The following is a 12,898-nucleotide window of genomic DNA, read 5'->3' on the forward strand; positions in this document are numbered from 1 at the left end:
TCCTGCCTAGGCCTTTTCTCAGGAGGGGGATGGGAACCCCTGATTAGAGTAATGAGGTCTTCGGACATTTTAAGCATCTGTTTCTTAGGCATGGAGGACTGTCCAGGAGAATGTTGTACTTGCTTCTTTGTCTTTAATGGTATTTTTGTCTCAGCTGTTAATGGTATTTTTGTCTCAGCTGTTGCTTTAATGGTAAGTTGTGACGGTCTGAAAACACCCTTAGAAGCCGATGCCTGCTCAGCGGCTCCAGACCCATCTGAGGGATTAGTTTCCGCAGGCCCAATACCTTGAGTTTCCAGAGGCTTAGTTGTCTCCACATGGGAGTCTGAGGTGGCCTGTGGCTCTGAGGTAGCAGGTGTCAGGGGCTGCGAAAGTGCCTCACTGAGAACCGGCGAATGGCCTAGAAGAGGTTTCGTCGTCAGTTTTGGACCTCAGATGCCAGTCTTTATCCTTGTCTTGCGTTTTTTCGGAATTGCGGTCGTCGGTTGATCAGACGGCATAGTATAATCGAACCTTCGGCCAAAGTAGTGCAAAGCAAAATCAAAACGTCTTTTTATAGTGCGTTTGTTAAATCTAGCACAAAACCAACAACTAGTGATGTCGTGATTAGGGCCTAGGCATGGAATACAGTAAGAGTGGAAGTCCTTATGAGGTATTTGCTTCCCACAAGAAATACAATTAACTTTTTCTGACATCGGTCTGAGGCAAGAAAAAAAAAGTTTCCACAACGGGGTACTTAGCTTTATTGAAGACTTCGGATCTGAAATTCGACTTCGAAAATCTCAGGAGTTGGCCGACCAGCACTTGCTAACTGCTTCTGCTTCGGCACCGCGTGGCAAGAAAGACTGAAGAAAATGTCATCTGATGCATCTTATATACCCCTGGCGCACTGACGTCAGGGAAGAAGCGACAGCAACAGACGCCGGACCAAGACTTTGGAACTCTGGCTGACTGCGGGACCGCCTGACGGCAGGATAACCCCCAAGTGTAATGACTGCAGCAGTGTAACACGATGAGCACATCCAGGGGGCTGGAGGGAGGGAAACCAGTACTGCAACAGTGGATACACTCGAACATCTACATTTATGGTAAGTGTACACAACTGTACTATGTTCTTCGCGTTTCACTGTTGCAGTCATCACACTTGCGTGGATTCCCAAAGCTGAAAAAGGGTGGAGGCAGTCAAGAAGAGTTAGGGCTGGCTAGTATGCCTTGCAGGACTGCTGTTGCAAAACCTGCCCTGGATTTGGAAAAGATAGGCAGGTAGTAATGCTTGGTGAGGGTGTATACAGTACTCCAGGTAGCAGCTTACAGGATGTCCCTGGTAGGGACTCCACTGAGAAATGCTGTAGAGGTAGAAGTTGCCCTAGTGGAAGGTGTTCTGACCCCCTAAGAGGTTGGTTTCCCCATTGTACTTTTAGCAGAAATGGATGCAGTGTGCTACCCATTTGGAAACCGTTTTGAAATGGCTTTATCCTCTACCCCTGTTGCAAAGCTGGTCAGATTTTCTGAAGGGCTTAGTCCTATCAAGGTAAAATCTGAGCTGTCTGTGCATGTCCAAGGAGTGCAGGATCCTTTCCCCTTTACTCTGAGGATTAGGGAAGAAAGTTAGCAAATGGATGGATTGGTTTAGAGCCATGCCGGACACCACTTTAGGCATAAAGGAAGGGTTAGTCCTGAGGGAAACTCTGTCAGCATGGAAAATAATGAAGGATTCCACAGCAATAAGTGCTTGTAGCTCAGACACTCTTCTAGCTGAAGTGATGGCCACAAGCAAGGCTGTTTTCCAAGAGAGGAATTTTAACTCTGCTGATGCTGCGGGTTCAAAGGGGGAAACGTGAGCTTTTCCAGTAGAAGGTTAAGGTCCCAAGTGGGGGGGGGGGGTGCTCTCCTGGGCGGCCTTAAGTCGTTTGCCCCTCTCAGGCTCTCAGGAACTGTTTGATAAGAGGGTGCGAGAAGAGAGTTGGCTCTGCTGTAATGAGCCGAAATGGCTGAGGCATGTATCTTAATGGAGGAGAAGAACAGGCCTCTGTGGAGTAAATCTGCTAAGTAATCCAGGATTAGAGGCAGGGAGGGCAGAGTTGTGCCCCCTCCTTTAGATTGAATCCAGGAGCAGTACCTTTTTCCACTTAATCAGCATAGGATTTTCTTGTACTGCGTCTTCTGGCTTCAAGAATGACATCCAGCACCTTTTTGCTTAAGGTTGCTTTGGGAGAATTCAAAGAATAAGCCAGGCTACAAGATGTAGGGTTTGCAGTTGCGGATGCAAAATATATCCATCCTGCTGAGACAGCAGGGTTGGGTTCTGTTGTAGGTGTCAGGGTGGCATCGGTGACAGGCTGTGCAGGAGTGGCCACGCCAGGGCAATCAGAATTGCCCTTGGTCTGTCCTGTCTTGAGTAATACTCTTGAGAGAAGGGGCAAAGGCATAGATTGAGAGATTTTCCCACTGAAAAGAAAGGGCATCCACTTTCCAGGCCCTGCTGTGAGGGTTCCTGGTGCAGAATTTGCTGAGCTGGTGGTTGTAGAGGGAGGTAAAGATATCAATTTTATTAACCCTGACGTCAGTCCTGGAGCAACAGCATCCGACGCAGAAATACAAAGTCTCTGGTATTCGGGCCAACTGAGGGCTACCTGCAGGCAGATAAACCCAAGTGTGATGACTGCAACAGTAAAACACGAAGAACATCTATCAGGCTGCAAGGCAAAGAAAGCACTCATCAGGCATAAGGGATGCCAGCAGAAGCCTGCTCAGCAGCCATACAAGACATTCAAGCAGATGGAAAATAACTTCCAGGAGCTCCTAAATGAAAAAAACACCCACAGAAGCTGTACTGCCCTCTACACAGCCCATAATGAAAGACGGGTCCCACCTTAAAAGGAAGCACAAACAGCACCAAGGAAAATAAATTCAGGAAAGCAGCAGGATCAGATAAGCTCATTGTAGATATGATCAAGATGTTTAGATAAGATCAAGATGTTGAGAAGAGTTGGGGAGAAATGTCTATAGATGGTCCTCATACAATTATGGGAAGAAAGACCTGTTCTAGACTAATCGCAGAAAAATTATTTTATAGTGTCAAGTATACAAAAACAAAGGAGCCGTTCACAGCTATGGGCAGTATACAGCAGTATAGCAGTTTCAGACTCCTGTCATACTGAATGAAAGTTCTGGAAGGGGTGATAACTAATATGCAAAGTAGTAGAAATTATGAGATGAGCAGCTCTGATTTACATTAGGAAGCAGCACAACTGACCCAACGTTTGTAGCAAGACAGACAGTTGAGAAGAAACTAGAGATGAGGAAAGTGTCCTACTGGACATTCCCAGACTCGGAGAAAGCATACATCAAGGTCCCAAGAAGGCTTATTTGGGTAGTACTTCGTTGGTTTGAAGTCCCAGAAACATTGGGTCCTTGTACATACAATTTGTGTCATTAGTAGAATTAGTGCAGGCTGACACTTTTCAGATTCACAGAAGTGTTTACCAGTGGGTGTGCATCAGGATTCACCTCAACGCCCACTGCTCTTCATACTGATGACAGGCTACATTAGGCATACAGGCCAGAGGGGGCAGATCAAGGCTGCCATATGCACATGTTGTGGCATTACAAGTAGTCTCTGAACAAGAACTTCATCAAATAAAACAGAAAACAGAATGCAAAATTGAAGGCACAATGAGTAGAGAGAAGACATCTGTAATGGCTGCAAACAGGAAAATCAGAAAAATCTGAAAATTGAGCAGAAGGAAAAACAGTTGAACACTTAACAGTTTTAAGCATCTTGGAGGGGTGGTTTAGCAGCAGGGAAGTCTAAATGAGAAGGTCAAAGCTGGATATAATCAGAGGGGCTACAGCCAACTGGCACAGAATCTCAGGGAAAGTGTGTGACAGAAGAATGCCAAAGCAATTGAAAAGCTGCACAAAACTGTGGTACAACCAGTATTACTACATGGTACAGAAACCTGGCCAAAGACAGACCGGTTGAGGAGGAAGCTAGAAGTGACAAAGTGCTTGTGGCAGGTGGTAGGATACACACTGTGGGATGTAAGAAATGAGGACAGAGTAGAAGCCCAAGTATCTCAGATTGCAGAGAAGGTAAATAATAGATTATGGTGGTTCAGGCACATGTGCAAGAAAACAGAAGACAAACTGGTGAAGATGATATGCGACAGGCAAGAAAAAGACTAAAGAAAAAAAATTAGTGTGTCCAGCAAAGAGATCGATGGATTGTCAAAGACCTGAGACAGGCTTGACTGTCGAAGAAAGTAGAAGAGTGGCACTGAAATGAGAGAGATGGCAACAACCGACAAGGCACCTTGAACCCATGCAGAAAAATGGAAAATTTGGGGGGGGGGGGGTCTGATGAATGAGAATTAGGCTTAATCAGTATGCAGGGTAGACCTGTTTTTAAAATAAAACTTAAGGGGAAATAATTAAAAGGAAAGTTTTGTATTTTGTCACTCAAAGATAAAAGAAAATTAGGTTAGATTCAAATTGTTTTACAGGTAAAAGGATATGTATTTCAGCATGTCTGCAGAACCATGTGGGATACTCACATTTACCACTAGACTAGAATGCAGTGCTATTCAGTTTGAAGTATTGTTTTTTTTATTAAGTGTGTCAAGATGAATACTCTTCAAAATCAATGTTCCTGAACAGTAACACCTTTGGTATGACTGGCCACAAGTTCATAAGGTCTGCATAAGGTCCAGACTTAGAACTTGTAACCTAGATGAAAGACTCAAGGTGCCCCCCCCCCCCATGCCCATTACCCCTTTCACACATCACTCAGTAATGCCATGCTCCCATCTAGCATATCCTAACCATACCATCCAGATCACTTTCTCTCTCACTGTGGTATTTTATGTTTCAATTTTTTCTCCAATAACTATGCGGGTCACAAGCAATGCACAAGCTCTGAATGTACAGATACTCTAATGCATTTTACACCTTGTATCTTGAAAAATTATTTTTTAAGCTGAGAAAATGACAAGGTGGTCAGTTACTTTCATCCAGACAACCAAAACCAAACAGTCACTTCTTTGTAGAATTCAAACATCTGATTGTGATAAGACAATGGTCAAAATGAATTTCACCTCCGCTTCATACAAACAGTTGCCACACAATGAAGTACTCCAAGCTGCTTCATGTCAATCACATTGTTCATTCATTTTAGTTTTGAAGGACTAAACAGCAAGCAGCTAGTCATTTCCTCTCCAAACAACAGTAATTACAGCTACTTTGTCAATGCACATCTCAGATATGCAGTTAAGTACTCCTTGCTTCACATAAATGCACACTAGACCCACAAAATGAGATGTCTGCTCAGTTTAAGCAGTTACTTACAGAGCCAGTTCATTTCAACAGACAGTCCCTACCCCTGTTTGGGAGTTATTTAGTTATCTTCCCTTATTCTGATTAGTTGTGTATGCATTCTAACTGGTGCCCAATAACAATCATCAATTTACTGTAATACCCAACAACATGAAAGCAATTTTAAGAAATGCTATACCCAGACTGAAAACTCTAAATGTTTGCATGTTACTTTTTCCACCGTGTGTGTGTTCTTCTTTGGCTGTCTCCCATGTGCAGCATACAAGAATATAAACCCAAATTTACTAAAAGTGGCAAGGCAATTTTATCCATGCCCCTTCTCTTCTCCAAAACCTACCAGAAGAAAACACAGAAGAGAACCTAATCTAAAATAGAGACCAATGCTTAGCAGAAGCCTTAAAAATATATTTTTTGTAGACAACTCATTCTGTATGGATTTCCCCCTCTCTCTCCACACACACACACACACACACACACACACACACACACACACACTATTGTCAACATGCTAATTTAAATTGCTCAACAGCTGTAAGAATTTAGAGATGAATGCTAATGGCCTCTCTCTAAACAAGCAAAATATAAATGCTTCAAAAGAGAAGGCTGCACAACTCTAACAACACAATCTCCACTTAGTATAAAAAGTAGAATATTTACCTTGCCATCTCTGAATTTACAGATTCCCTTTTTGTATCTAAATGCTACTAAATATAAATTTGCAATCATGTACTATGTTAAAGTCACATCCTACGCAGTTTTGTAATCAGCTTCACATTCCCTGGATATTATCTTTTCTATGTATGCCTCCTTTTTTAGGTGTGTACATTTACATAAGGGCGGAACCTGAAAACTGTCCATATGGATCAGTGTTCTACCCTGGTTAACAAATCCAGAAATGAATACGAATTTCAACCACAGTGTACTTCAGATATCACAAGGCAAGTATGAAAGTGGAGATTAGATTCTAGAAAAATGCCAAATGTAGTTTTCCATTCAACAATCCTCAGTATATTTCAGTCCTATAAAGTAGGAGTGCTGCTGAAAAATTCCCCTCCGTCACTATATTCATAACAGACACCCAAGGAAGCCAAGCGAAGACAGAATTAGGTAGATCTATTTAGATTCTGGAAAATAATGGGTCAACACATTATACACAACTCACTGTAACCAAAGAGTAGCAAATGTGAACTTCTCACCTCAAGACCCATACAGATGTATACTTATCTATCAGTGTTTAAAGCCATCCTGGAAACAATTCCACGTAGAACACCACAGGAAACATTCACAGAATAAACCTAGCTCAACCGAAGTAAAGTTACTAGCCTGGATTAATGCATCAGTTATGGTCTCAGTCAGATTACAAATTAAAAGTTACTCAGCCTATTTAGGATATAAACCTAGAGGAGGAGCACATGAATTTTACACATTTAATATATGTACACTTACCGAGCTTAGTTTCATTGTCCCAGTCCCAAGCTTCTATTATTAGAGTGTAAGTTCGCTGAAAAAGAAAAAAACAAAAAATCACCAATTTAAAAAGCATTCAAAACTAAAATAATATTACTAAGATACTTCAAACAGGAATTTAATTTACACTATTCATTCTTAGATATTAAGCTTATTTATCAAGTACATTGCTCTAACCAAAAACAATTAAAATTAAAGCAACTTAAGGTTACAACCAAACATTAGTTTAATCTAAAACAATGCTCAAGTGTACCTGTTAAGCATACACACATTCTCCTTGGGCACTGTAGGGACAACTGTAATAAAATGGGAAAATATTACTGTATTTCATTCATATTAAAAGCGTACCAACAATGGTTCAAGTAAAAGACCAAGATGAGTTGCACTTGCTGCCTTTTCAGCATGTGAAGAAAAGTGTGCCATATTTTAAGAGTGAAACTAAAACCTTACCTAATGAACGTGCAGTTAACTGTGTAAAGTCTGCTACTTCAAGATGCTGGACAGGTCACATCATGATAACTTATAGGGACAGTAGCTACTTAAGACACTGCACTCTGCCTTTCCCAAGCTGTATGCAACTGTGGAACAGAAGGAATCCTAAAACAAACAACAGAGTCACAGCAATTCCTGTTTTGGGACTTCTAAACAGAGGAGCTGACAGTTTATTCATGAAGCTACAGACGTTTCTGAGGCTGTATTGTATGGCCTGCAAGGACGCTGAAAAAAATACTGCTGGGCTTTAAAGTCTACAGTAGAAAGTGCACAATGTAGTTTTAGCCATTAAACAAAAACAGATACTAATTTAGTTGTGGGATATGTTATTTGAACACATCCTTGTCTGTTTGAATGTTTTATTTTCAATTCCACTGGTAATTTCTGTACAGTGTCAATATTTACTTTAAAAGAAAAACAGGCTTCATTTTAAATATAATGAACTTTATTAGCTGACGTTGAATGCTTGCAGCTCTTGGTTTATCAACTTAAGGGCGTATGCGTTTTTATCAGTATGCATAATAATTGGTATCCATCCAGTGAAGGAAGACTGCTCAGAGCCAATTACCACCATGTGCATTTTAATGTTCGGCTTATTACAAAGCTCAGAGATTTTTTTTTTTTTTAGTAACTGGTGGCAGTGCACTGTAAACTTTTGCAGGGAGGGTGCTGATAGGGGAGAGTTACCCCTCTTCCACTTCTGAGGAAAACAGACAGCACAAGTGAGGCACAAAATAATTGGCAAGACTGCACTGGAATGCAGTGGACTATTCTAGATTTTTCTCACCTCACTGAATTAACCATTTACTCCCTTTTCCATTCTGGAAAACAATGGGGAAGAGTTAAATATGTACCATAATTTTGGTCAAGTAACTGATATGCATCTGTACAGAGTAAAGCTTATTTGTTGTGGCAGGTACCGATCATGACCATGTACTAAACACCCTTAGGACCAAATGATCATATATATATATATATATATATATATATATATATATATATATATATATATATATATATATATATATATAAATAGACTAGTGCACTTGGTGAAAGTCAACCTTCATACAGCTGATTTAAGTCACTCAAATATTAATAGCAGAGGTAGTATGCACATTAACGGGATGAATCTGGAATGTTTTAGTCTAACTCGCTGCTTGTGCCATACAAATTCACTACCTTACTCTTCCTTGTTCTAGTACTCTCACTGCACCAGTTCAGAGTGGTTAGTATCATCTCAACCCAGGAGGAGATGCCAGAAAACTCATTCCTTCTAGTGACACTCAAATTCACTTACATTTGCTTAGTTTGCCACACAAGGATCTACAAGGGCAATCACGTTAAGGGGTTGTATTCATTTTATAAAGGAGGAAATCTCATAATATTCTTTGTGGACTACAGGATTAAAGCACATAATTAGGAACTCATTTATAAAGACGTGAAACACCTACAAGAAACCAGAAATGCTACATCAGCACAATCTTTGAAAGCTGCAATGAGGCATCGGCACACTGTGCAGGAAAAACAATGCTCTTTAGTGGATTTCCTAAATTCATGGAATACATCAGATATTTAGGGGCACATTCTACTTTGAGACATCTGTTCAAATTTAAAAAAAAATGTACTAAGAAAGCTGCACTAAAAACGTCTTACAGATGTAAAGCTAAATAACTTCAGATGGCTAGCCTAAAATGAATAAATATTAATACTAATGAATAAATATTAATACTATAGAAGACTGTGGTCATTATCAGTTTGCTTCTTATACAGTACAATGCAGATGTCTTCTCATAAAAATGAGAAAAGTGACAAGGACAGTGATTTTATGATGCAGAAAATACATCAAGCAATACAGCCGAACTGTTATACTTTAGATAACCCCTTCCCCAACATTTATGACTACATGTTCTTTTGTTCAATAGGCTTTAATTCAAACACTGGAAAGCTGCAAGAAAATGATCTTGCTATCCCCTTGGAATTAGTTAACATTAGGATTTTACTTTACCCCTATGTACACTGGTTTCAATGAATACACTGTATGAAGAATTCTGCAAACAATAAGGCTAGGAGGTTCGAAAGCTTGTAATTGGGTTGCAGCACTTTTCATTAAAAACATTACCTACAATAAAATACACCTTTTAAAAAAACTCTAGGCACAAGTCTCTTTGCAAGTGGTTTGGTCAGAAAGCTTGATTGCAAGAAACATGCGGGTGCAAGTGTGTGTTTTAAGTTCTGGTCTTTCATCACACAGGGTTTTCATCTTGTAATGCATTTGTACAAAACCTGCACCAATGTACACCAGTCTAAACTGCACTGAAATAAAAGGGGTCAGTTTTTATCTGCCATCACATGGCAGTATTTACTATACAGGCAAAGGATATTTTTTGCCCAGTTCACCCATATTGCTTAAGAAAGAAAAAAAAAAAAAAAAAAAAAAGTGTCCTTAAGCTTAGGAAGCTGGACAACTTTTATACCATATTGCAGGATATAACCCATATAGCTAAAGCTACTGCAGTAGTGATCATTCAAATATATACTGTTATGTTAAGTTTACTTTCACAACTGTACTTTCTTACCTTGAACAGACATAGATGGTCTCTCGATATGCAAACACTCTAAACCAATAGTCACTACATTCTACAAAGACAGTCTCTGATCCCCTGGTATGAGTTTCTCTCAATTCCTCAGTCTATCTACTAATTACAAGCATCCATCATTAAAGCGGTCTCATTTTGTTTATAGGGTAGGGAAACTCATCAGACTCTTTCGGTCATGAGTCAGGTGCAAGGTAGTATAAAAATGAGCATGACAAGATACACAAGATACACGTATGTACAATTTTGCAACAGTAGAAATGTACAAAAGTAGGTGGGCTATAGACACATTAAGATTTGATATGTACACTATATACAAGGAGGCATGGGAATGTTTTGATATCTGCATTACCTATAAGGAGGCAGTATGTAAAACAATTCTTACAGCAGGGAAGACAAATGCTTAACTGGGCAATTTTTTTACCTGGTATCACAGAAGCAAAGTACACTGGGAATTCTTTCAAACCTTTGAATGCCTCCAACTTAGGATGCAGCTGCTCAGACAGAGCAAAACGCTAGGGGTGTGGTTTTCAGTTTTATGCACGTTTCCATATAATAATTTGACACTGTGCAAGTTGTCTTTTAGTGCACAGTATGTGTAATTTGTATTTTTAGGTATAACTTCTTGTTAATATGCAAGCTAAGGTGTACTGTCAGTTTGCATGCAGCTGTGTACTAGAGGCATACTTTATAAAGCAGCGGACATTTGTATGGCCATGTGATGTCTTGGAGCAGATTTTACTTGGTTGAAAGAAAAAATGCTTCAAACGGTTCCGATTATATAAGTGACTATTGCCAATGGTACGTAAAGTTAGTGGCAAAATAAAAGCTTGTGTAGATGTCATAAAATAGAGAAAAAAATCCAGAAACTTTTCAGTTTACATTGTACATTTAATATTTCTATAGAATGCATACTAAACGTCGCCACACACTTGTAAGTTTTGCCCTTTTTGGTTGTAGTAAGATGCGTGAATTCATAAATGGTATGCATGTGTGTTTGTCTGGGTTAATAAAAAGGTTAAATGGCAAATCATTTGTGGTTATTCACTGCATCGCCCAAGGCCGTTATTCACTGCATCGCCCAAGGCCGCTATAATAAGGAAGTATTTTTTCCACGTCAGAGTGCAAGTGGTTCCAAAGAACTAACCATACCCTAAAGTTTTTATTAAACAGCATGTTTAAAATCTTGACATGGCCAGAATATGAATGTCATCTTGACTGCTTCTAAGAGAGTACAACTGATCTCCAAATGGATTTGTTTTTTTTTTTTTTTTTTTTTTGGGGGGTTACTCCTGTTCATCCCTCTGACATTTATTTGGATCTGGACCTTAAAAAAAAAAGTTAGATTTCTGGTACCACCAAAAGTTATGACACAAGCAAGTGTCCTACAGGCATCATTTCTACATTTCCCTTCTGGTTATATTAGGCAAAAAATGATTTTTCTGACTTTCTGTAAACAATGCATTCTGTGGTGCAGCCTCAAAAACTTTTACTTAGTGATTCACAGATGTTTCTGTAATATATCACTACATTCGATGAGTCAATTGCCACACAATATATTTTCCACCTTGCCCTTTACTTTTTTGGGCCATTTTTTAAAAAAGCTTTGTAAACTACTTTTAATGAAATCACGACCCAAAAATTTAGCTTCTCCAGTTGGGGCATTACCATAATGTAAAGTGAGCCAAGTCCACAGACTTCAAATGGGCACATTTGCTCATGCACCTCTGTTGTACGAGAGACTTTAATGGGCACACTGATACTTTGCCTACGCCTAAATCACCAAGGTTAAATTTCCTTGTTTTTCCTCAGTGACATCAGTGCACGGAAATCGCAAATTATAAAACTAAAGCTTTGTATAGGAATGGGATGACCAAAATGTTTGATGGGGGAGGGGGGTGCTGTTTAAGAGTTTATGCACTGCATGCTGTAGTGCCAAGGTACTTTCAAAAAACATCAGCAAATCACTATGTAACCAACTATAGTTTCACTTTCACTGCCAAATTCTTATATATTCACTATTGTGCTTTGTCAGTCTACCATTCAAAGTTTTACAGTGCTCCAACCTTTACACCTCACCTTCTCAAATTACCTTGTATACTCCCATTTTTTCATTTATTCTTTCTAAATATAGCTCTCAGAGGCATACCCTTCCTTCTTGCCAATCTTTGATGGAAAAGCTAGCAATTCCGTTTAACAATTCTAGTCCACAGACATCTTTCTCTTTCATTCAGTGTGTGTTCCTGTTTTTGCCTAGCTCCCTGTACAGACTGTACCAAATAATTTAACTGTGTACCCAGCTTTTCACTTACTACTCTTTGAAATGCATTCTAAAACAGATATTTACAAAACAGGATTACATGAAAATATTCTGTTGTGTGTGTATTGCAGAGCTTCTCATTAAAGGAATCCTATACATATGTACACATCTTTATACTGTACATGTGTGCAGGACCAAGAAAGAAGAGGTGAAACTGAAAGCATTATCTAGACCATTTACAACTGCAAGCATTCAAAATTATTCCAAATCCTAATTTGCCAAGAAGGGTGTGTCAAGCACGATGAAGACCTTCAAGCTTCACTCCTATGGATCTTTGCACTCCAGAAAAACATTAGTGCATGGGATTCTTCAGCACTGCCACAAAATAAATGAAGACTAGCTATTCTGATTGACATTTTCTAAACAGAACAGTTTTGGAAAGCATAATTTTCTCTCTGAAGATGAAACATATGATTAAACTAGAAAAGTGCTGCACCGATGAAACATATTCTGCTAGAGACAATACAGTGCCCTAATGTAAACAGGTCTTGATATCCACTAACCCATTCAGATGCCTTTTCCTCACATTACAACATTAAGCAGCTTTACTTAAATATCTACTGTGCAGTTTTACAAACAAGCATTAACAGAACTAAATCTATCAAGCATGTCCAAAATACACATTTCCATTTCAAATACATGTAAACAGCTGGCAAGCAACATATAAACTGTGGAATTTTAAGAAATGGAT

At 39.4% G+C, this 12,898-nt stretch overlaps 1 protein-coding gene across 1 annotated transcript in view; it reads right to left on the reverse strand.

The window, feature by feature from the left end:
- JAG2 (jagged canonical Notch ligand 2) overlaps positions 1–12,898 on the reverse strand; it is a gene marked incomplete in the record, with an annotated part of 565,751 nt that overhangs the window by 365,229 nt on the left and 187,624 nt on the right. The window contains 1 exon segment of the mRNA XM_044074368.1: positions 6,781–6,835. Within this exon segment, the coding sequence (XP_043930303.1) occupies positions 6,781–6,835 (55 nt within the window).

Source organism: Protopterus annectens, chromosome 6.part0 (genome assembly GCF_019279795.1).
Source record: "Protopterus annectens isolate FY-2018-M chromosome 6.part0, PAN1.0, whole genome shotgun sequence".
NCBI classification, from domain to species: Eukaryota; Metazoa; Chordata; order Ceratodontiformes; family Protopteridae; genus Protopterus; species Protopterus annectens.